At 24.8% G+C, this 27,951-nt stretch overlaps 1 protein-coding gene across 4 annotated transcripts; it reads right to left on the reverse strand.

Annotated features, from left to right (window-relative positions):
- Positions 1 to 512: 512 nt before the first annotated feature.
- On the reverse strand, positions 513 to 27,295 carry LOC114119113 (echinoderm microtubule-associated protein-like CG42247). Of its 4 annotated transcripts, XM_050200668.1 has the most exons (22): positions 27,069 to 27,295; positions 24,846 to 24,930; positions 24,548 to 24,769; positions 21,829 to 22,029; positions 20,260 to 20,487; positions 8,983 to 9,192; positions 6,790 to 6,906; positions 6,493 to 6,730; positions 6,284 to 6,422; positions 5,671 to 5,820; positions 5,434 to 5,605; positions 4,810 to 4,905; positions 4,543 to 4,683; positions 4,353 to 4,484; positions 4,165 to 4,293; positions 3,979 to 4,107; positions 3,787 to 3,915; positions 3,040 to 3,202; positions 2,711 to 2,893; positions 2,551 to 2,646; positions 1,528 to 1,642; positions 513 to 1,350 (listed from the first exon to the last, which is right to left on the reverse strand). In XM_050200668.1, exons 3-22 carry the CDS (start codon positions 24,740 to 24,742, stop codon positions 1,197 to 1,199), a joined length of 3,117 nt encoding a protein of 1,038 aa, XP_050056625.1. In that variant the 5' UTR covers positions 24,743 to 24,769; positions 24,846 to 24,930; positions 27,069 to 27,295; the 3' UTR covers positions 513 to 1,196. The 4 variants fall into 4 exon arrangements, with proteins under 4 accessions (XP_050056625.1, XP_050056627.1, XP_050056626.1 ...); XM_050200670.1 differs by lacking the exons at positions 20,260 to 20,487; positions 21,829 to 22,029; positions 24,548 to 24,769; positions 24,846 to 24,930; positions 27,069 to 27,295 and adding exons at positions 9,795 to 10,029; positions 10,192 to 10,644; XM_050200669.1 differs by lacking the exons at positions 20,260 to 20,487; positions 21,829 to 22,029; positions 24,548 to 24,769; positions 24,846 to 24,930; positions 27,069 to 27,295 and adding an exon at positions 10,192 to 10,644.
- Positions 27,296 to 27,951: the final 656 nt, after the last annotated feature.

Here is a 27,951-nt window from a genome sequence, read left to right on the forward strand (position 1 = left end):
ATTGTATTTTATTATATTGTTTTATGCGCGTTCTTTCTTTCGGCACTTTTTTAATATCATATCATAATTTCTATGTACCTGTACGCTTTTCCTTAAATTATATTTTGTATAATATGCTTTTCATTCCACTTTGTTTAATTCCATGTAAAGATTTGTTTACAACTTTGTTAATTTATTATACGGTGTCAGACATTATCTGTCATGAACACCAGTTTTATTTTCCAAACATTATATTTAAAATACTATAATTATATTTTACCTTTGTTCTTTTATTATGTTCGTTTTATTTTTATACGTGTATCTATTTATATTTGTAATTCGTTATAGAACGATGATTTTTTTAAAATCATATTTCATTTATTTTTCATCTTTTGAAAATGTTTTGTCCGATGAAGAAATAATAATTTTTCAAATAACTTTACCTATATTAAACAAATAATAAGTTGACATTTAATATTTGTATAATTTCAACACACAAAAATAACTGAAAGGATAATAAATAAAAACAAGTCTAAAGTTTCAAAATTATTAAATTTATTTTTATTAGTTATACTATGTATGTATATTATATAAGTTACTTATAAAACATACAAATTAAATATAATATTAACATATCTATGCCAGGCAGTGTAGTTATGATATTGATATAGTGAAGGTGTGTCTGTAGTTTGTACTAATAAACCAACATTTTCAGATCATTAACTGATCTGTATCGACATCAGAAAAATAATCAGAACATAATAAGAAATATATATTATGTATATACTAATATACTATGTATAAATATATATATTAATAATCACAGATCACGAAAAATATCTCTAATTCGCTAAAAGAATATCAAATTGCATTACTTTAAAATTAAGCAGTGATGTCAATAAAAATCGTAAGTATAATATATTATATGTATACATAATAAAAAATTATGGTTGTGAACCTTATTATTATATTTTCTAAAACGGTAACTTCCTTATAAAATGTTTTGGAAATAAATCAAAACAATTAGATGGTGTTTTATACTTTTCTCTGGCGCACTTTACGTTAATGTATAGGCAGGTTTTTAAAACGCTGGTAATCTGATTTCATCACGTCGACATCGGGTCGTAGCAAATAAATTGATGAAGAATTCGAATTGTGCTCGAGTCAAAAGAAAATAATAATAATAATAAATGAAAGTTTGTAAAGCGGTTTTGTACTTAATCTTCTATGACATCCCATAACATAAGAGCCGCATCCGTTCCACCGACCGTCACCACGTTTCTATCGTTGAATAAAAATCTGGCACTCGATACTTGTCCGCTATAAACCTTCTCTTCGTTGTATTCTGATTTGGTAAAAATACACGGATGCCTGTAAATTAAATTAAAATGATTCATTAGGTGCTCGTGCTCAAACCATGCGTGTTAGTGGTCGATGTATATCTTAATGTGAATTTAAAATATAATTAAAAAGGACTAATAGTTTAGAATTGTATTTAAAGATATACACATGAAAATATATATTATGTAATTTATTCTGGTTCTATACCTAAATAGTCTGAGATACCCATCTGTGTCTCCAGTTATAAAAAGATCATGGGCTGCTGATCTATTGGCAGTGCTTATCATCGATGAAGTTGGATAATATCGGTTGTGCCAAATACCTATAATGAAACAAAACCAAAATTATAAATAAACAACATTATACAAAATCACATAATATAACATCAACTGGTTATTCTTTTTTTATTAATCTAATAATAATATTCTTTAAAAATCTTAAATTTTCTCTTTAAAATATCAATAACCATATTATGTGCTGATAACTTAAATTAATTTTTAAGAAGAATAAACAATAATTAAAGGAAAATTATACGAAATTCGAAATACTCTCCATTTGTTAAAGTTCAAAGTTCAAGTTTAAATACTTTTAAATCATTTTAATTACATAAGTATAATAATTTTTTTTAAGCAAAATAAAAAAATATAAGTATTTACAATGTTTACAATAATTTACATTGTCAACAAAAACTCTAAATTATAAAAAATACTTAAATGTTGACTATATAGTAACCACAGTTGTTTAATTGCGTAATTTTCATTGAAAATAATCATAAACCCTTCAAAAAAAAAAAATAATAATAATAATAAGCAATAAAATGTTAAACACAATGATTCTAACTCGACTGACATGTATTAAATTATATAGATTTCAAATACAGTTATTTCCAATACAAAATAAATGCATTGTTATTAAATATAAAAGAATACGCCTGAGTTATTTTTAAATTTCTTTTATAATAAATAAACATTAAAATAAAATAAAATTTCATAAAAAACATAATTGAAAAAATAAATAAATGAATGAATGTAAGAACATTATTTTAAAAGAACACGCAATTATTATAACTAATAGAAAAGTTTTCTTTTATGTTTAATAATTATACATAATAATATAAGTCAACATACAGTTTATTTTTATCGATAAAATAACTTTTTGATAATTGGATTGCAAAAAATTTATCCAACACTTCTAGATAAATAATTAATTTAATTTAAAATATATAATTACCAGAAACTAAGTAGCCTATAGTTGCATTGTACGTATACCATTTAACATCCTTCATTGCAGATGCACTTTTTTCTTGTATTAATCCTTTGACGTCCCCTAAATTTTTAATTATAAACATTTCACAAAATGTAACACATTTTCATATTTTTTTGTTACTCACAAAAAACTAAGTCATATTCTGCAGTTACTGTTTGTAGATAATTTCCATCTGTACTCCAGTCTAAATGCACCAATGGTTGAACTCCTCTAATTTTATTCGATTTTTTGAACGTGAATCCGTCTCTACTTACTCGATAGAGATAAACACTACCATTTTGAGAACCAACAGCTATTGTATCGCCGGCTAAAATTATTAGTGTTAATTAATATATTGGTAAATAATTTTATTAGTGGAATGATAAACACGTATAAATACTATTAAAACTCAATATTAATAGCCATATTGATAACATTATATTATTAAATTATATCATAATATATTATTTTTACCTGGATTAAAACCCATACACGTCAAGGCAGAACCACACACTCGAACACTTGACACCACAGACCCATTTTCAGCATTTAAAATAATCAAATACCCTTCGACTGAACCAGCCACAAGAGCAGTACCAAATGGATGAAAGGTAAGTGATACACATTCATATGCAATCTATAGACACAAGTTATAGGTAGTTCTTTCAAATATATTTTTATAAAATAGAATATGTATAATATAAGATGATTTAATGATTTAATTTTTTTTTTTTTATATACATTTATATATATATATATACCGGTGTAATTCTAAATTTAAACGTACGTTATCATATATAAATATTAATCTATGGTATAAAAAACAAAAAAAATATATATAATTTTAAAAAATGTCAGGTATTTATAAAAGATAATTAACCTAATCATATGAATGTGAAATATTATTAATGCCAAAATATGTATGGTATATGCGTATAATAAAAATAAAAATAAACTATACAATTCTCGTGATGTTAGTTTTTTTTAAGTTAGGTACTGGCTTATTGAAGGATCTAAATAATAATAAAAATATGATAATGCAAAATGTATATTTTATCATTTATTTATATATGAAAAAAGTTGAGTTTTCAAGAGCTTTTATGTAAATAATATTCAGACAGTATTTTAAAATTAAATAATTTGTAACAGACGGTCAACAATAATTATTATAATTATTTTATCAATAATGAATTTAACGATAATAGCATGTACAGTACATACTTGGGTACTCCAAAGTAAAGCATGTCTTTTCCAAAGACTTATATTCTTATCGTAACCTGCGGTGGCAAAAAGTTCGTCGTCCGGATGGACTGCTAATCCCCACAATTGCTTACTATGGCCAAATATTATCTGTAATATATTTACAAAAGATATATATTACATATTTACTTAGTATTATTACTAAAATCTCACTCTATTAAATCTTCTTTGCATTGATCCTTCTAGAATATGATTTTTTATCGTCCCTACATATATGTTGCCATCATTTCTCCCTGGCCGTTGAGGGTATAGACTCCTTACACCACCATAAACTTCAGTTAACTGTAAAAATATATATGTTAAATGAAATTGTCTTTTATCTTATCATGAACTTCATACTTTCGTTTCAGTTATCTTGTTGTAATTTTGTAATGAATCCCAAGCTATGATTTTACGGTCTTTTTCACCCCCGGACAAAAGAGTTCCTTCCGGTAACATTATAAGAGCATTTATGCCTTTGTTATGTGCCTAGAATAACAACAGTAATAGATATTTAAGAAACACAAACTAATTTGATTATTAACAACCTCGAATTCCATTCTGACATAATACGCGCCATCGCTATCTACAGAGTAAATTGTAATAAATCCATCGCCATCCGCCGTTATTACGTCCCCTTCTTGTTCAAATTGTAAACTGGTAATTACCGTCCTCGAAGGCTAATAATTAACACATTTTATAAACCAATTAATTAAAAAGAAAATTAATATGTATTACTGCTTTTATGATATCAATTTTTTCGAAAAATCCATCCTTCCGTCTGGTCCAAAACGTCAAATGGCCTTTTCCGTAAGTTATCATTAAATTGTCATCTAAAGGGTGAAAAGATGCACCCAATATGTCTTCAGTTTGCATTGTCTACAACGAGTTATAAAAAATAAAAAAAAAAATAAATATTATACTGTATATAATTGCCTAAAAACATAAAAATAATATTTGGTATTTTGGTTAAGATTAAAAAATAAAGTATATTAATTTACTTACAGCTACTTTACCCAATAAATGTCCCCATTGCCATTGCCAAACAGATAACATTTTTTCTCTTCCACAATCAACGGCTAATAAATAATTCCCTCCAGTCTAAAAATTAAAAAAATGTTGTTTCTCATTTTTGTATTTATATACATTATACATGAATGTATTGTTAGCTCGCTGTTTTGTAATTTATTATTTATTGTCATTATTTCTACAATCATAGTGCAAATTATATATCTTTTATACATTTTTCTTATGTATTTGACTAACTTGGCATAATAATTTAATACGCTACAATATGAGATTATTATTAGTCCACAATTATTTGTGTTTTATTTTTCTCCCGCGTTTCTACTATAATTTGTCACTGGCTGGTATAAACACATATGATAATTATGATTTAGATGTTAAAAATTAGTGTGAATTATAAGTTCGCAATATGGGAAGTGAATAATTCATATAATATCGGATATATGACTTCAAATATCAATTTATTTTTATTCCTTATTATATCGATATTATACAAACTATTATCTCAGTATAGACTGGTATTTTACATTTTAGATTCCGAGCGGAGCGTTTTTTTCGTATAAAATTTATTGTAATAATTATAATAAAATCATTATAACATACGAGCTGTGAAAATGCTAATGCGCTGACTCCTTCTTCAAATTCACCATTACCAACTATGTATAGAGTATACAGAGTTTCAGGGCTCCAGATCCTAATGTGGGCCTGTGTCTTTCGCGTTCTACCGGCTTTTTGAGCCGATGCTACCATTTCCTTAGAAGGATGTATATCCATACTGTAACAAAGATAATAATTGAATGAATTAAATATATTTTAAACACCTTGGGTTGTTTTTAGTACCATTGAATATCTTCAGTATGTCCAATATAATGTCTTTGTGATTCTTCATCCCTGTCATAAAGCACAGCCACAGCCGCAACGTAATACATAAGTTCTCCGGTAGGCAATACCCACAGGTTTCTTTTTGTATCGATGCCTCGATAACCATAACTATTTAATGTCCGAAGTCAAGGAACAATATTAAAACAATTTATTTATTACTTATACATAATATCATAACATCAACTTTTTGATTAAATATCAGTTATAGTATTCAGTACCCAAAATAATTAAGATTTAATAATAGTACAATACACAAAAATAGTTTCTTTTTTTTAAACAAAAATATATGGCTAATATTATAATATATATAAATTGATATTTTAAAAGTGATTTCCATCAGATCACAAATTATAACAATATAATGTTAGTGAATAAATAATAATTAATAACTTCTCAACAATATAACATTTCAGTAAGTTATACAATTTCCAAATAATTATCGAATGTTTATTTAAAAACATTATTAAGTACTAAAAAATAACTATCATTGTTCAGATATTTTACATTTTTTTAAACTTTAATTATGACGTAATTTTAACTTTGTATGTCTCGATATCACATAAAAGGATACACCCAATTTAAAGCTAATCTTTTGTCTGGTGGTGAATCATCTGCAGGAGAATGGACCATTGGAGGGAAAAATGTTTTTCGTGTTCCTCTTATCTGCACGCGTATTGGTTCTTCTTTCATCACGTCCAACACCGTATAATCTTAAATATATAAAATAATTGTTATTTAATGGATTGTTTAATAGGTTATAGTTTATATCAAAATATTTACCCGGAGGCACTTTTACAATATCTGGATCGGCTGCATATAGTGCACGAGGTCGGCTTTTACTTCTTGCTCTCCTTTGCCTTTCTGCCTTTGTAGGAACTGTATTTATAATTGGTTCAACCGCTAATGCCCCCCTAGATCTTGACCTTCTAAATGGTGGCGATAATACTCGTGACTCAGACGTGATGTAAAATGTATCCACGTCCGAAAATTCATTTCTTAGTTGAGAAAAGCTACGAACCTAAATCAGTTTTATTTGTTTAAAATAAATGTTTTAGAAAAAAAGTATTTACTTATTACCTCTTGATTAGACACGGTTAACATGCGTTTAGCATTGTTCATTTTGAGCACATGTCCTAAATCTTCAATAACCTCTTCAAAAGGTTGGGTGGTTCTTAGGTTAAGTAGAACTCGACACTACAATTACAAAATAACAAGTTCATAAAAAAATAAGTTATTTGAAGTATTTTTAACAAGTAAAAATCAGAGCTGATTGTTAATTGCCTATTGGTAAAAATAACTTTAAATTGTAAATCAATAAAATAATATTATTTTTAACAAACGCTTAACCTTTATTACTTTTATTGAACTTGATTTGTTTTAGAATTTATTAATCGGTATGATCATTCGGTAGATCTTGTTATACTGTATTTAATAGAAATATGTTAAACACGCTAACGTTTCAATTTACAATTTTTGTCTACCACTGGTGATAACAATAGAAAAAATACGCATTCACTAAAAAAATACAATATTTTATAAATTATTGTTGTTATTTATTTAGTTTTTATTGAAATAGGTATGAATAAAAAATAAAAGGTCATTTGTTTATCAAATGTATGGTCAATATTTTTTCTCAGTAATTGAACTTGTAAGTTTTATAATTAGCTTCAGGATTTAATAAACATACTTATATATTTTAAAATTTTAAAACTTTAAAATAATAAGAATAAATATTAGTTTGTTTTTAAGTTCCTTATATTACTCATATTATTATGTAAAATACAATATATATTATGTTCAATACAAAATAATTTTGAAAACTGTAAAAAAAATTAAAAACAGCAACTATTATGCTAGAAACATAACTACATGAATCAAAAATATGATAAATATAATAAATAACAATATTAGATATTATTATCTTAAATATTTTTTTAAAATATTATAATATATATTATTATGATAATATTATCATTGTTAGTTTTTTATAAATTACTAGCAGGCGTTCAAGTTATGCAAAACAGGTACATGCGTGCATAGGAGTTTTGTAATAATAATAATATATACAGTAGATGTTTACTACAATAAAGCAGGTTAAAGTTCAATATCGTTGTATAGCTAATTATATTTTGTATCAAAATTATTTTCCAAGGTCACATTTTAGCTGTATAACTTAAAAACTTAATATTAACCTTTATGTTGTACAACTGCAAACTAGGACTTTGAATAGACTTACAACTTATTACTAGTGCTAATTAAAATTTTTCAAAATAAAAATAATTAAGTATAATAGTCGTATTTTTATAGTTCGTACACCTATATTTTGATTTCATAAATTTCATTATTCTATATATTAAATTTTTGTAGTAATTATTAAAAGTTCCAACACTATAAATGGTTATATTTTTATTAGTGGGTTATTTTTTCATGTTTAATATTCTGGTAAATTAATATGAATTTAATTTTTATTCGTTACCAATAATTTTTTTTTCAATAAAGATTAAAGTGTTATAATACACTTGAGAATTTTTATACTTATATAGTTTTATCAGACTGAATTTAAAGAATCACTAAAATTTAAATATATAATATTACAACCAATTTTAACCAATTAATTATCTATTTAAATATTAATTTGCAATTTTCTAAAAGAAAATTAAAATGTGATTCATCGTATTTCAATTATTGACAAAATAAATATTTTGTTATTTTATTAAAATTATTCTGAATTAAATTATTTTAGTTATATTTTTAACTGTTTTGCCTAGTACATGGGTAATTTAGGAAAATTAAAATTAAAATGAAATGTAATGTTTTTTTTTATTTTTATAATCTTAAAGTATATAGTACTATAGATTTTACACATTTTATATTTTTAACCATAACGAAAAACAATAATTTTTATAAGATCCTAGTATTTTAATGGTGGTAAACATTATTTTACAAATGACAATGACTTATATAAGTTCAATTTTTTATTTTAAATTCAAGATTAATGATTATTACTTATTCATACTCAAATTGAACCTTATTAACTTATAACAGGATTTATCTATAATAAGGTATGTCTTAGAATTACTATGTAGTTTAAAATTTGTTTTTTTAGATTCTGAGTATTATAATTTATAACTACCTATCTGTATTAATAATTAAAATTATTATAATTCAGCTAATTGAACTTAAATTGAAAATGTTTAAAATATTAAAAAATCTCATAATGAAAACTAAAATTTACGGAGAAAAAATATAATATTAAGATTCAATACTGACCTGTACTGTGTGATCAAAATTATTAATGATCCTTATAACTCTAGTTGTAGATGATTTAGTTATATTAAGTCCTGAAGTAGCTGAAGTCAACTCGTTAGCATCAGCTACCGACTGCTTTCTACTCATGGACGATTGCCTTGACCAACCCGAACCTGTAGTCGGGGCAGTTGTGGAGTTCCAGCCACCGGATTTCTTACCGTAGTTTGCATTCTACAAAAATTAAGTTAAAAAAATAATACTTAATGGCACTTATCTTTTATGTAATAATAGTTATGTAATTAACTTCAAAATACAAATCATATTTAAAAAATAATTTATATCTGCAGTTATGTAGACACAGATAGCAAAAGAATTTTTAAATTACACAAAATATCCTTATAGTTTGTTAGACATTTTTATTTTACCACATTCATTTATCATTATTATAATTTATTTAAATGTTTCATATATATAGTAGCGCAAATATGAAATAAGATTGTTAGCCTCCCAAACGTAAAATCTTTTATGAAAAATATTAATCAAACATAGGTTAATCAATTAACATTTTAAAATAAAACTTTGAGGCTTGAGCTTCTGGAATTTTTTTCGATTTGCACTATTGCTCATAAAGTTCATAAATCGTAAAAACTTTATCGTTAAAGTATGTAATAAATTTAAAAACACTTGTCTTTAGTATTAAATTCTCGTCGGTAGTAGGTACCATATATTACGTAAATATATTTTTATGTGCGAAAAAAATATTGAAAAGACGTAGCGTATTCGTACGATTTACGCATATAAAGCTAATTATTTATACCCAAACGATTACCTACGTCGTTGAATTGTGGTTCAATGACAAATCTACAAGACGTTTCCATAGTGCGATTGAGTCACCACATTTATTATATTTGTATTACCGCGACAGCAGTTTTGGAAATAAAACGTTTTTTGAAATTATCAGTATTTCGAACGGAAACTTCATCTTGCACGTGTAGTAGTTAATACTTAATTGTAATAATTACAACGATATTATCATGTTTGTGATACAACCTGGCGCGTAAATTACCACTGTCAGGAGAAAAATGAACGTAGTTAAAAGACTGTTATTCGCTTTTATTTTAGTACGAGCATTCGGCCACGGCGTTTACACAGTAATTAATTATCGATTATCACAATAATAAGAATAATAAAAATATAATTATCAAATCGTCTCGTTGTAGTATTGTATACCTGTTCGGCGTGCTCGGCGATGGACGAGTGCAACACGGTGAACGCGACTGCCATTCCATTGGTGTGCGAGAGGGCTGCGCAGGGCGGGAAATTAAAAAGCCCACGCCAATGACCTCGACGGGAAATATATATTACATACAGGAGAGGTGCGTATATCGTATCGTATAATTATTGTTAAACGCGATACGACTTACGGATAATTATGCATGTGTGTGACGAAGCACTGAAAATAAGTGATTTTAAACACGACGGTTGTGTACACTTTATAATAAACAATATTATTATTATATTATTATAAACGATTTAGAACGACGAACGAAAAGTACGAAATACCACTGTCCGCACGGCGAGAAGACGTCAGTTCTGATTTCGAGCTAACTGCTGCGACAACGCGGTATCGTTTGCGAAACTATTATATTATATGGACGATATCGAACGGTTTGCAGCGGCAGTCTCATGTGGAAGTCTGTCTTCGACTGCCTCGCACACGATTGCTGTTTAATATTATCATAATATCGCGGTCTACAACGGACGGTCGGTGGCGGCGTCAAGGTCTGGGGCGCGGTGGTCAAGACAACGTTTATGATATTATATATACATATACACGTGCATAATGTACGTTGTACATTGTACGTGCATACCCCGAGCCCTTGACCATCTTCGCGCCCGCCAATTTTACGACTGCAATTATACACAACACTACACCGCTCGTCCGACCCCTACGACCTGCCGCCAACAACCACCCCGCACACAAAATGACCCTTTCCTCGATCCGATCGGTAAGAAGCGTTATATTTGCGTATACCTACCGTAACGCTTAGGTAGGATGGTACATCGGTGGTACTGTTATACATATATTATAATATACGATTGAGGTGGGTACCTATATTATTCTCCTGTATAGCGAGTGCCACCGGTCGCCACCGTCTGATAATTAACGTGCTTATTATTATTATTATTATTTTCGCCGACATGCAAACGCCGTACCGTATATTTATTATATAATATGATTATTTTGTATTATTTTTGCGCGGGTTCGTCGGCGGAGAGGTGCACTTCCGGTCGTTGTCGCGTGGACGTGATGTTTTTTCGCTTGAAGGGCCAAACCAATGCGATAATAAAATACGCACACATGCATCACACGTATTAATATATAAAGAATATACAAAACAATTTTTTGTGAGACGATACAGAGTAACAGCAACTATAGAAATAAATCAGTAAATCCAGTGGTGTAATTTTGGTATGGGATGGGGACGAGCAATTGCCCCTTGAAAATTTTGAGACAGGGTCAAAGGTTACGTTAAGTCATTTTCAAAAATAACACAATTATATTATTTCCTGAATTACCAATGCTATTATAGGATTATCATCATATTACATTTTTACAAACTACTCAAAGTACTTTTTTTGAATTTAACTTTTTCGAATTTTTGATGTTTATCGATAAACATCTTAATTCTCTCCAATTACATGTTTTTTTATTAGAAATTTACATGAATAAATTTGATGTTAGATAGTCATTGATAATAAGTATAAATGTATAATACTTAATAAGTCTTAAAAAAACTTTTAAGGCACAAGGTATTTTTTCAATAAATGTATTTGAAATTAAAACTTTTCAGTTTAAATTCTAATTGATTAAAAACATATTTTATTTTTATTTCCATACTTTCGTCGATGTAAATTCATTTTATTAATATGTTTTTATTTGTCGTTTTTAAAATATCTTAGAGAAACGTGTCTTATGAGAAATAAGTTCTAGAACCGTTTTTAAGTGTTTTAGAGCTTTAAATTGGTTAAAATATTTAATTACAATATGTATGTTAAAATTAAAACAAGATTGGAAATTATTTATCTAATCATTTAAAGTTGTTTTTTTTAAAAAAAATTAAGAAACCCATAGTTTAATCTATAAAGACTTTTAAGGCATTAGTTAAATACCTACATATTATACAAAAAGAAATGTTAGTTAATCCACATGATACATAAGATCAGATAAATATATTTTCTTATCTCAGAATTATATAACAACTTGTGGTTTTTGATATGGTTAATATTATAGTATCATAAGGATGGTAGGTTAGCTTTATTTTAAATCAATAAAACTTAATATTACAACCATTAAGCATTAAAATTATTTTTTTTGTTTTTGTTCAATTATTTGTTTTCTGAGATCCTACACGTTTAATTTTCACAATAATTTAATTTTAATTTCTTACTTATGTCTCAAATAGTATTTTAAGCATTTGGACAATAACTATAATACATATTATATATATTCTATTACTAATCTATTACGTAATATTATTGTTATGTGGGATTTTATTTTATTTTTAAATGTGCTATATTCAAATACAAAATAACTACATCGTAATAAATTAATTTTAAGTAGTATTTTAAAGGTTTTTGTTATTTTATGTTGGGTACATACTTTTTTTCGACAAACTTAAATCACGTGGAGTCCTTGACCGCTCTTGGTCTCATGTGAAAATATAAATGAACAACTTAAGATCTCTTATAAAAATGTAAAAATTAATCTGAAGGTCATAACAAAATGACCACCGACACGAACAAAACCGAAATCATAACATAAACGCAATATAATATTTTGATACCATATAGGTATATAAACCTTTATACCTCCTACTTAACATAACACGAACAAAAGGTAATTAACTTAAATTGTAATACCTAAGGGGTATCGCTATACTTTTGGGTCATAGCTTTTATTACTCAATAGATAACTTTTTCTTTAATGCCATTTGTATTTTATGGAAATTTTAATAAAGAAAAGAAAAACGTATATTATGAGTAGACAAAAACTTAAACCGATTGTGATATAGATAAAAATGCGTACAAAAGTACTAGATATAATATGTTCAGAATATTTTTTGAATAGTATTAAAAATATGTTAGTACATAATTATTGTGACATTTTAGCTTAATTTTAAATACAAGTATAAATTATTAGTGCTATTGAATAAAATAAAATAAATTATTGTAGTCAAAATATTAATAATAAAATTATATATAATTTGTTAATTATAAATTTATAATCAAATTAAAACATCCATTAAAGTTAAAATAGATTAAAGGAAGTTTTGACAAATATTTTTCTTACATAATTTTAACTGTTAATAATATTATTTAAATTGAAATTTCACTTGAATGTGTAGGTGCTTTTTGTATTAAGATTTTATTCTTCTGTCTCATTTTTAATTAAGTCTCAATAATGAATGAATTTTAATTCAGTTGTAAATCATTATAAAACGATTCTGAGCAAAAACAGTATATTAGCTCTATATCTAAGGATATTTTATTATTAATGTACACGTCGTAGGCCATATAGAAAATTAGCTTTTTTGCAAAAAGACTAGGCTCTTTACAATGGGGTAGCCAGTTTGAGAACTACTTATTATTTTTCCAAACAGCCTGCTGTTTTTCAGGCTCATTGCATACAGACTAACAGCAGTTAGGCCTTTTAAGGACTACAATCATTTTATGGTAATAATTATTTTATTATTGTATTTTATTTTATCAAAAATAGATGGACAACTAGAAACTCATAATATAATATTAGCAAAGTTGTAGACAAAAAAATAATAATAATGTAGGTACCTATAATACCTACTATAATATTTTAGTTCAGTTTACATGATACATATAAAAAACATCGTGCAAGACAAATAGACGGGCTTGCCGGAAAAATAATGTACTGTGCGATTATAAATAATCCATAAAATATAACAATTAAATTGGTTATTACCATAAAATGATTGTAGTTCTTAAAAGGCTTAACTAATGTTAGTCTATATGCAATGAGCCTGAAAAACGGCAGGCTGTTAGGAAAAATTATTATTAGTTCACAAACGGGCTACCCCATTGCAAAGAGTCTAGACTTTTCACAAAAAAAACTAATTTTCCTTATGGCCTACGACATACACAACAATTGGTAAAAAAAAATCACAAATACCAATTATAATTATATTTTACTTAATTCCATTATTAGATATTAATTGTTACATACTATAACTACTATACTATAGTTACCCTCTATAAATAATAAAAAAATGGAATGGCAAAAAGCTGTTTAGATTTCTAAAAATAACATTTTTTTTTTAATTTTTAAAGTAGATGGATACTGTGGACATTTTTACCTACTTTTGACTTTTCATAGAACCAACTAGAACTAAATTTATACCAGAAACTACTCTCCAAGTTGTACATTGAAGTATTTTTTGTTTCGAAAGGTTAAAGTATTGAAAACGAAAAAACGCATTATTCAAAAACTATATACATAATATTCACAGGTCCTCGTAGAATATAAGTCATGCAACAATTTATGATGGTAATAACTACAAATGATTAATAACACACCAAAACACTTTTTGTATTAAAATCTTGACAGTTTTTGTGTAAACCAAGCCTAGAGTTTTTTTTTCAAATACAACAATTTATCATTAAAGTTACTACTAGATATTAAAATTACACATTGCTTCTATTACACTTTATTTATTGTAGCGTTTTGTACAAAATATTTTGTGAAGTATAAAACAATTGTTCTAGTTATTCTTTAAATTTAAATTTTTAACAGTCTCTTAAATAACTATAAAAAATATTTGTTTAACTTTGTTTCATTTAATAACACAATTATATTTATTCAAACTACAAATTACATTGAATTGTTTTTTTTATAAACCATAAATAATATTTTGTGTAAAACGTATGAAAGTTCTATGTATAATATTAAACGAACACAGCTTTAATAAATATTCATTTAATTCAATGTGACAAGGTTTAACAGTTAGCGTGCAAACAGTGTATAGTAATGTAGTACTTGGGAGTTAGAACTATTCAAATCAACACTCGTAATTATATATTTGTGGTACATTAATTTATGGCACTTACATTTTGAAAACTTCAGTTTACAAGGTTATGACCTTTTATATTATTTCGTTAATTATTTTTGGTTATAATAATAATTTATGAAAACTAAAATGCACAGTCTTACATTTTAACAAACTATTTAATATATTATATTGTAATATTGCAAACTTAATTTATTGTGCAGGATTATATATTATATAAGAATATTTTTTCTGAATATACATGATTAAAATACATAAAAATGTATTAACAATATCTTAAAATAATTTTAACACTTAACTCAATTATTTTATTCAAAATATAAACCAATATGAATCAATTAATGTTTAGTAGCTAATGAATACATTTTAATATTTATTTAAAATTTGATCTTAAATGATTATTCGTTATAAATTAAATAATGTCAGTGTATTTACCCTATCTTAAACTCAGTTAGCAGTAAACTACACATAATTCAACTTTTGTCATTCGGGTAGTTTTAATCAAATATAAATGATCTAAAATTATATTCAATTACAATGAATATTTTATTTTACATTATTAATGGCAACCCTACACAAATGAAAAATTATTCGTTTTTCTTAAGCTAACAAAAATATCCTTGTGTAAACCCTCTATAAAATTTAAAATGTAAAAATTAATTTCCTGGTATAAGATTACTTTTGTATTGATTTCGGGAATACGATTGCAATAAACTATTAACACTAACACATATACGCATACTCGCATAGTTATCTCTTATTATTTTAAATAGATATAGATAGGTGTACAAAATATAAATTTATAAAAGATAGATAAGTAGTAATTACCAAACAGTAATACTTTTCAATTTTTTTTCGTTTATTACACTAATAATTAAAATGTTAAAATTTTTACACCTATGTAGAAAGTATGATTTGAGTCATTTTAGACATAAAATGACGCATTTTTTATCATATATAATGATATTCATTCGAAAGTTTGTATTTTATTTGTGTATTGTATTAGAATTTTTTTTAGCACACTCCGTAATTGAATTCCGAAATACCATATTGTTGACTTTAAAAGGTTTTTGTGTAGATATTATATTTTTTAGGCTAAATTTTAATTACTTTCCTATAGTAGATTATTAAGACCAGCCTCCAAAATATCCAAATTCTCGTATTACACACTTAGTCCCAAATCGGCCAAATCTAACTTATAAGTAATAATACAAAATATTGTTCAAAGCACACTAATAAAATATTTCGTACTACTCACTTCACTTTTTGTTCTACACATAATTTAAGGGGCTGGTTAAGATTAAAGAGAATTATATTAATTAACATTTAATACATTTTTTCTTAACGAATAACATAATATTTATCTAATGATTTCTTTAAATTATAATTGTATGTTATTTTAATAATGAGAATTCATTGTATAGATACTAGATACTATTAACAGAAATTAAAATAGTAAACGTTAAAATTAATAATTTTATAATAAAAATATTTAGATTACTTTTAAAACTGTTATTTTTAAAATATTATGTTGTAGCTATATATTTAAACTTTAAATTAATCGTTTTAAAATTTACATAAACAAATAACTTAAAATATTTATTTAAAAATAAATAACGATAAATATTATAAATAACAATGTACAAATAAATAACAATATAGTATCAAAACGTAAATCAAAATGTATAATTAGACAAAACATGACTGATAATAACCTATGACCTGTTCAAAAAGTTTAAAAACTCTTAACTATTATAATATCTACATAGAATAATAACAGAAAATACTGTTTCAATTCAAAATCAATTTGGTTTTTTCTATGTAACTCAAAGAACAATAACCGTGAATACTTGAAATTTTTACCAAATGTTTAAATTATTGATTTTTATTTTTGATAAAATTATTAAAATATTTCAAATATTTTGCTATTTATAGAAATGAGCAATTTTCAATATTTTTTTAAAAAAAAACTTTAGTTAACAATTGTATAAAAAGCATCTCATACGTTGTTAATTTTTCAATTGAAACATAGTCATAACTTTTTTTAATAATATTAATTATTATTAATATTTATAATTAATATTTATTTTTAAAGTTTTATGAGCATTTTGAGTTTAAGCGTTTAGGTACGATATTCGATATTCACCCGTAAAATAATTATTTCTCCTCAGATGATTTACGATATTTTCGATAATTTTATACTTCAAAAAAAAAAAAAATAACAATAAACACTTTCTAATTTTTATCAATTATTAATACTATCATTTCCATTATACGATAAAATTTTCGATATTTTCAAATTTTTTAGTTATTTTTTTTATAAATCTTTATACAAAATCATTGGCTTTGTCAAAATTCTTAAAAATTTAATAAAGATTTTACAAATTGTTCTTATTGTTGTATAAAAATATTAAAAATATAATTTTTTATTCAAAGTTAAAATTTCGAAAAAATTCTTTTCGCAAAAAATACAAACTATTTTATAGTTAAAAATTCATAAAAACTTTCTTTTTGTATCTAAGTTTTAAACTTTTATGTATATTCTAATAATATAATACTATTATAAATATAAAACGCGATGATATTTTTGATTTATTTTAAGATAATATTTATTTATATTATGAATCTATTTTTACAAAATTTTTCCGTTTTTACAAACAAATTAAATAAAGAGTTATATAATTTTTAAATGGTATAAATATATATTATTATAATTATTAAATACTCATAACTTAATGCGACTTTTTAGTAAACATACTAAAGGTAAAATAAATTATAATTTAATAACTAAAATGTAGGCTGATAGAACATTTCCGTTCAAAATCGTTTTCCGTATACTATAATATATCATTGAATTCAAATTAATCACACTTAAAAAATTGACCCACTCGATACGTAATGCACAGCTAAGCGCTACCCACTTACATACCTTTTTAATATTAAATATATATTTTAATATTTTTACAAACATTATATACGTATAAGTTTTAAATAATTGATTGTATTTTTTAGATATTTTTTTTGATTGTAAATCGTATTTTATAGTTATAAATGGGACACTCACAAGTTTTACTGTTTTAAAAAATTTACATTTTGATTAGACAATTTTTTAGTTGCATAAATTCATCTATATTACACGTGAAATATAAAACGGAATTTTTATGAGGTTTTTAAACAAGACCATATATTATTTTATACTTTGTACATATAATTGAATAAGACTCACGCGATCTAGTATTTAGTTTCATTACTACATATAAACTAGTCTGAGCTAAATAATAGTTATTTGTATAATACAGGTTTACAATTTTTCATTTATATGATACTCGTAGTTACATAAAAAAAAAATGTCGATAGAAAATTGACAGGGAGTAAGTGCTCCTGTGCCCCTTCCCTGAATCCGCCCTTGGCTATAACTATGAGTACCTACTTTATATATTCCTTAAGTTTAAATTTTGTAAAAATTGAATATTTAAATGAAAAATTACGAATCTTTTCCTTAGTATATTTATTTATTATGTTGTAACTCCATAAATATTAACTAAAAAAAGTTTAAAATGTTCACCATCACGTATATTATTGTATTTTATATCCAGTACCTATATCCAATGCAATACATTTTTAAACTATTTATACAATTATACTACGAACTTATTTACACTGTTCTTATAGGTACGAGGTATTTATTAATATTTTAACAACAATATTATGTATAATAATATGTATTATATTTTATTGGTCAAAGATTAGTTTAAAGTATTTAATATTAATAATAGATTTTAATTACAACTAGTAATATAAATTAATATACTTATTACTTATATTATAATACTTAAAAATACAGTCAACAAACCATCTCTGCTGTTAATTGTTTTTTGTATGAAATAATGTATCATTTAATCAAAAATTTAACACTTCTATAAATATATATTACAGCGATCTATTCATTAATGATCTTTTCAGCGTTTAACTAATAAAAGCAAACTATATGTAAACCCAAAACTTATAACAATTTATGTTTAGTATGAACCATCCCTTTCCAAGTTCGTTTTCACGTCAAATTTATTTATTGCATAACAGTAAATATTATAGATAAAATAAAAACAAAAAAACCATTTATATATGTATTATATACTATAAAAATATAATATAGCTAAAAATAAAGTTTACTAACTTTTAAGTTCAACGGTCAAACATGATTGATAAATCTCAATAATGACTTAACTAATAAAATCTATACTGTTGGAAAATAATTACCTATCGTATAACTTCCTAAATATTTTGAATCTTTTTTGAGCTATTTATAGATGCTGAAAATTTAAATTATTTTCTATGGTGTACATACAATATATTGTTTTAAGATTCAAAATTCTAAATACTAATAATACTTATAATATAGAAAAAATTAAATACACTTATCACATTACTAATAATAAAATAAATTACTTTTATTTAACGAAAAACTTATCCTGCAGTAAATATTTAATATACTTTTTGATATAAGCTGACAGACTGTTTACGCTCATAGTCATTTTTTCTATACAATAATACATCATTAAATTAAAATTTAACTCATCGTTTAGGTTAGGTTAGGTCATGACGACTATAATACATCATGGCAGTACCCACTTATCCATTTTTTTTTTTTTTTTAATTGTATAATCATAATTTTATTGTTTTTCAAATTATTTTTTTTTAGTAAATGTTAGATTTCAATAATAATAATAAAACTTATTATTTTCAAAGATAAATTATTTTTAAGGAATTTTTCACTAGCGTTTTTTGATAGTAAAATAAATAATACATTTAGTAAAATATTCAACAAATTAAAATTATATTGTTTAAATTACCTATTTTGTTTATCTTAAAATAGTATTATGATTTATATCATTTTAATAATTATCTAATTATATTATTATGTTGTAGCATAACAAAATATATACGAGTAAGGATGCACCAAATTTACGTTACCAGGAAATTTTAACTTAAATTGTAAATGTGTTTTAATCAACAATGGTTATTTTGTATTTGTCTTTTATATGCACTGGTATAAGAACTTTATAACAATTTCTAATAATTCTGGTTTAATCACATTATACATTTTAATATGAAATATCAGAATTGCTGGCATATAATATCTTACCGTAGAACATAATTTTAATTTTTTCATTCAATTGAAATTTTATTACATAAATACCTTGAAACTTTTATAAGATGAAACCACGTATGACTGATCATCTTCTAATTGATCTAAACTGACAACCCTCGCACCATCCATTGAAAATAAATATCGTGCACCGCGAGGTAAATCCATTCGTGTTGATAATTTATCTAATAACGCTTCTAAATTGCCAATATCTCTTCCAGGTCTGAAACGTAGTTCTAATCCCGGAAAGTATAAATCGCCATTTTTAAAAAACGTTACCTATAAATATAATAAATATATATTTCAACTTGTATAATACTGTTTAAGTTATGTGTTCACTAAATAATAGATCATTCTATTCACAAACATGCACTAACTTCATAAGTATTAATACTTAATATAGCTGATAGTAAAATTTCGTCAAAGTATAATCGTTTAAAGATTTTAAAAACTAAAATAATAATAAAATGTAACAATAATTTTAATTTTTAAATGTTTATAAAAGGGTGCGACTATTGGTACGACTGTTAGGATCCAACGATTAAGAATTGAATTGATAAATTCTTTGACAGATATACTCATGCCAAAGATATTAGAAAATAGCAATTATATGTACGTATAATATTATTTAATTATATTATTGTGTAAGTACCTATACCTACACAATTTATTAACAAAAATGATGTTTAAAAAAATTATTAGCAATAAACACATTATAATTAAAAATCAGATAAAAACAAATTTTTGATTTCGCACTTAAGTTAAATAAAAGTTACAAACAAGCATGAAAATTGTAACTATACATTGTTGTTAATAAATAATAATATTATTATATAAACGAAATATTATTTACTGATCAATAATAATGAACGATAACAATAATTATAATTCGTAAAGATATTCTTTTGGTAAAATACGACTGATGTACATGAAAATTAAAAATAGATATAGTAGTAATAATTTTTATAACCAAATACCAGTCAGACATTATATTAATATTTAATTATTATTGAATAGTTGACGTATAATACATTATACGTGTATACTCAGAGGCGCCAAAGTCAAAAATTTTACCCATGACATACTTTTACATACGATTTTGACACCCGCCTATTTCTTAAAATTACCTTACCATGCACCAAGTATAGTTTTTATGCTATCTATTAGATAAATTGTATTGCCAACATTTAAAATTCCACACAAATAAGTAAATTAATATATCAGTTTTTTCATTATAACTACTACAGTTTTTTAAATTTGTACACTCAATGACAAAGATCATCCTTACTACCTATTAAATTCAAATATGACAATTATTGCCACGGGTAAATATATATTTTGGCACCACTGTAGTATACTGGTAATTTTATAAAAGTTGATACCATAATTTACAATCTATACATAAATTAAAGTTAATTTTATTGTCATTTTTAATAATATTAAGTGATACCTAACAATACATGATACATCAAACAACTATATAACATAAGTTTAGTCATATATTATTATTATTGTTATTATTTAGGATAACTTGGTAGTATTATATAATATTATGATATAAACATGGTGACAATTTGTATCTACTTTTTTCTCTCATGTTTTACTAATTAATATCCTCACTTTTCTCGCTTTCCAATACGATAGATGATTATATTTCTCTTTAGCTACTCTAGAAGCAGCCAATCCAGGGACTGGAGCAGGCATAACTGATGATGTTTCGCTCCCGTTGTCATTTCCAGGACTAGCTGCTCTGCTATTGGGCACACTTTGCCAATATCCAGGTGGTCCGACGTGTACTATTTGTTGCGTGTGCCTCGATACCTAACATTTCAATTAACTGGTTTAGTATATTTTAATAATTGATACAACATATTAAATATATAATAATAATGTATACAGATACTAATTTATATTTTGATATTATGATGGAATTATATATTTTACACACCTACTATATTTTTAATGTATTTATTTTTCGTAGGCATATAGTCAAATCAGGCATTTTACTAAATGCCTAGGTATATAGTCAAAGAATTTAAGTTTTATACGATTTCACTGTCCACCTAGACATTTAGTTAAACGCCTATTTCAAGTCAGAAAAATAATAAAAACAAAATATTTTGTATTATTTTAAAAATTTAATTATATTTCTTATTAATTATTTATTGCTGTTTTATAAAAATAGGTATATTAAATATTTTTAATCGCGTGTCCATTGGTATTATTATTTTAAAACTTAAATCATAAATGTATAAATAAGTAATTACTAATTAGATGTGATAGTACGAGTATAAAAAATTATTAATAGGGGTATATTATAATTAAAAAATTTTGTTAATTTTTATTTATTACTAGTTACATGTTTTTGTTTGGTGGCATTTGCTAGAACATTTAATATTTTTTTTAAAACATAACTCACAACTCAATATATATATAAGGTTCTCATACAACCAAGTAGGTACCTACGTTAATTTTCCAAGATAAAACCAATGAAACTTTTATTTTTGTTTAATACGAATATATAGTACTCACTACTCAATACCCGTACTATATAAGACTAGGTATAGAGAATATATTATACTCGTACTATCGTCTACGTCTTTTATACTTAATTAGTAATTATAGTCTATATGTTTATGATTTAAGTATTAAAACAATAGTACCAATGGACACAAAATTAAACATATTTCATTTACCTATGTGTTTACATATTAATAAATAATACATAGTTTATTTTTATATAAAATAGAAATAAATAATTAATAGAAAATATAAGTAATTAAATGTTTAAAATAATACAACATTTTTCATTTTCATTATTTGCTTGACTTGAAATAGGCATTTGACTAAATGTCTAGGCGGATGGTGAAGTTCTATAAAAATTAAATTCTTTGACTAAAATGACTGATTTGTGCCTACGACATATTATTTACAATAATCCACTATTTCAATGATAAATTAAGAAAATGCAGTATCATTAAAACAACACGATACTAGTTCTAAGCCCTAAATCATACAAATTACCCACAACATACATAACTCATTAAATTTTAAATATGAATACACTCTAAAACTAAATGATAAAATTTTAATTAAATGGTACTTTATTTTACAATAGCGATTACAATAAAAAGACAATCATAATACAGTGAGTTCCGCTTAATGTGATCACTAGTTAATAGAATCAACCGTTTATTAGAATTAAAAATTAAAATCCCAAACCAAATTGTATATGTAATGTTGTAAATGCTTTATAGAATCAAACAGTTAATAGAATCAAAATTACCTGCACCAAAGTGATCATATTAAGCGGAACTCACTGTATTATGATTTATAGTTTTAAACAATAGTTATTAAGATAATTTTATTTATTATTTCATATCATAAACATAATAAATATTTGATAAATTGATCATGTATACAATAAAAGTATCACCATAGACAGTGTTTAATTTACATGTAGCATCATTTAATAATAAAATTATTTTACTTCCAGATTATAAAACCAAAATTAAAATGTTGTGAAATAACACTGCATTTTCAGCATATTATTTCATTTTAAATTTAAATTTGTTTTAGTTAATTAAAAAATAAAAATATGAGTATTATGAGTATATTTTTGAAACTTAAAATAGTTTAGAAAGTTAAAAATAATGATAATTTTTATATTTGTGTGGTAAAGGATTAAGAGGACGTTGTACCGGCGTATGTTGTCTATGTCTTACACATGTACAACATAGCAAATATTCGTTCACAGTTTTCAATAGTTTGCTGTTAGTTTTGATACTTAAGTGAATTAAACTACAGTGAGTTCCGCTTAATATGATCACTTTGGTGCAGGTAATTTTGATTCTATTAACTGTTTGATTCTATAAAGCATTTACAACATTACATATACAATTTGGTTTGGGATTTTAATTTTTAATTCTAATAAACGGTTGATTCTATTAACTAGTGATCACATTAAGCGGAACTCACTGTATTATGTTTGATTAAGTTATAATTGTTTTAAAACATACAGTTTCAAATAGGTCATAAATTTATTGTCGTACGTGTGTAAGTCGAAAACAACATATGGGAATATGCCTCTTCTTAATAAATCATTGAAAATACCAGTCTTATTTGATTTAATAAGTTTAACATATTAGATCAATTAATTTTTCACTTATTGTACATAATTTGTAATTTTTATTGATAAACTCTTACTACATAATTATTTTTTAATCAATTAGTAACATGTTATTTTAAATAATTCTATATAATACTTAATAAATATTTTACAATAAAAATCAAATTTTTTTAGCATAAATATCGGACGTGATATGTTACACCATCTTACTTCTTGATAATCTTCATCATCACTTTCTGACTTGTTGTCTGGCTGAGGGACGTTTAATCTTGCAGGGGCAACTATCTCTTTAACATTTGGTTCATGTTTTTCTTCGCTGCCGTCCGCGGACGCCATAACTTCTCGTTCTCCCATCGTACTGGACGGTCGGGATGATGGTTGAATCGTGACAGTTGGTGCCAACATTTTGACAATTCATTAAGTATGTTTTGTCTGTACATCAAAAGAGCAAAAATATTTAGTAAAGTTAGATCTCCCGTATAAAACTAAATGATTAACACATACATACCTATATATACGTACGCAACTTTCGTGAAAATATCTTTATCATTAAAATGTAACAATACAGTACATTGCTTTCTTCATTCACTTCACTATAAAAAAAACATATAATTACTGAGATTATTGATTTTATAATTAATAATCAAACAATTCAATAATCTTAAATGAGTTAAGAATTTAATAAGTAAAATATTTTTCCAAAAATTGTAAAATCTAATTAACTTTTCAATACTTTAAAATATATAGTTATATAATATAGTATATACATTATACATAGTACCTATATGGCCAAACAAGCAAAAAAAAAAAATAAATTAAAAATAATAAAGTTTTCTAAAAATCTATTTAAAATAATTAAAATCTAGTAATAGTTATACATTGTTCAATTAATATTACAATAACAAAATACTCGGTTAAAAATGTAAATAGTTTTATCAATTATATTTACATTATAGAATAATTAAATTTAAAACTATATAGATAATTATGTTTTCTTAGCTACGTAAAATAATGTTTATTAATTTAAAATTACAGTTATTATTTATACTATTCACTTATAGTTATAATAATAAATAAGACTATACAAAATAAGTACGTAAAAATGTTTTAAACATATTTTTATAACGTACGATTTTTAATTTTTTAAATTTATGTTAAGTAATTAATGGTAATGGAAATGAAAAAAAATACTACTAAGTATTCTTTAAGTAAAAATTAAAGTTTTTAAAACATCAAACAAGTGTATACATTTTTTAACGAAACCCAATTTTTAAAGTTAAACACGATTACATGAATGTTGAATATTATTGAGACTTAAAATTAGTATTATAAAATACTTTATTGGGTGTCATAATATTAAATATTATAATATTGTATATATATTTCCCTATTTTCCTATTGAATAAGATAATGGATAGGTAGTTTATTAATATAATTATTTATTTTATTTTTATACACAATCTTAAATTTATTTACAATAAACATATTATTATAAACTGATTTTACGATGTATAACTTGATGAAAATCAAAAAAAGTAGTCACATAATGATGACACTTCATAATTTGATAAACTTGGTTAGATTTTTATTTATTGTAGTTTATTATTTTAATCAAATTAATTTTAGTATAAGATTATTACTTTAAACTATTCAGTATTTATTGTAAGTATTATCTGTTAACTATTCTTTGTATACAAGGCTGTAACTGAAAAAAAGGCGGAGGGGGAGGTTGGTGAACCAAAATTTTTTTAAATATAGATACTGAAACTTGTCATTTTTACGTTAAAAATTTGATTATTATAGTTATTAAAAACATAAGTGGTTATTATAATATTCAATTTACACAATAGTTAATTATTTAATAATAAAAAAATATTTCTGCTTTAAAAAAATCCGGAGGGGGGGGGTCAGAACTCCTTGATCCCTGGACCCTTCCCCTATCAGTTACAGTCTTGTTTGGTATACCTACTACAGATTATTTGGAGTATTCAAAATTATAAATACTTATTTTAAATAATGAAAAAAAATTATACCTTTCAGTGTCAACGTTATTATTCTTTCTTTTAACTTTTGAAGTACGTAAAAAAAAAAAAAAAAAATGTTTTGTTTCTTCACTTATATTTATTGGAACTCATAAATGAATGCAAAATATTGCTAATAAATATTTAAAATTATAGAATTTAGTATAATAATATAAAAATATGATAGTATTTTTATAATTTAATAACTGTTCCAAAATGTAAATAAATGGTAATTTTAAAATAGATTCACTAAATTTTATTATTCACTTACTTCTTTAAAACAATTAATATTAATCTATCATTTAAGATTATATTTTATTTGGTTTACTAATTTATTCCATATATTTTATAAAGTATTTACGTGAACTATTTAGTAATATTAAAGCATTTATTCAAATTTACCCTTCGACTTCCGTACAACAATTTTAAACCAAAATTTCAATACTTAAGATGACCTAAAAACCCTATTACACCTAAGTATATGACTATTAAAGAACGCAAACCGTTTACTATTCAACTTAACAAATTTTAATATAATATATTTACTATGTATAATATTGTTCAATTAATCATTTATCTTACAACTTAACAATTTTTTCTGTTCATTAAAATCGAAAATAATTGAAACTATGTGTTGAAATTGTATACTTTATAGTTGAACGCATTTAGGCATTATAATATTAAAAAAATGCTACAGTATATTTACTTACTTTTATTCCAAATCGTACTTTTAACAGGAAGAGATTTGAGCGATCGTCTGAGATGGAATATAACAAATTTTAACAGAACAGAAATTAACAGATTTATAATTATATAACATCAACAATATTGTAAGTTCGGCCACTGACGTAATCGTCGTACGCTTAGCTTGTACAGCGGTAAAACTACGGATGGAGTTTAGGAGGCCGACAAGCACACCCCTCGCGCTACTGGCGACTGTTGACCACAGGTCACGCAATTCTTGACCAACCACGTTTGTGCCACATTTACCTTGAGCTCAATAGGTTTTGCATGGGCATTACAGCTGGAAGGGTAAGTTTTGCTGGCGCAAAATGTGCAAGACACAATATCAACATGCACGCGTCATTAGTCTGCGATTCAAATTAACCAAAACGTTGAGATGATATCGCCGAAAACGTTTGACCGGCAATATAATATAAGTAATTTTTCCGAAACACTTTTTACAGACCACTCATTATTTAAATACAGATAAAATCAGGACTAGAAAAATGTCTGGAAATTTTATGTTGACCTATTCTCTTGAATAGTTTGTCTATTGGAAGTCTTGGTGGACGTTCGGTGATCTTATACTACTTATGCATTTTAAATACCTACAAAGATTTTCAAATAATACAGTCGTATATAAAAATAAATGTAAACAATTATTTACAACATGATTACTAATTATTTTTAAATAAATACACAATGCTTTCTTTTTTTAATTACAATTTTAACGGTATTACGTTTCCATATAAAAATATTTCTAATCTTATAGTACAGATGTGGCCAACAAGTCAATTGCAATTCTCTTTTGTAATTTCATAATTTTTTTTCTGATCGATTGTGACAACTAAACAAAACTCAGTAGTCGAT

The sequence above is a fragment of the Aphis gossypii genome, chromosome 2 (assembly GCF_020184175.1).
Source record: "Aphis gossypii isolate Hap1 chromosome 2, ASM2018417v2, whole genome shotgun sequence".
Taxonomy (NCBI): domain Eukaryota; kingdom Metazoa; phylum Arthropoda; class Insecta; order Hemiptera; family Aphididae; genus Aphis; species Aphis gossypii.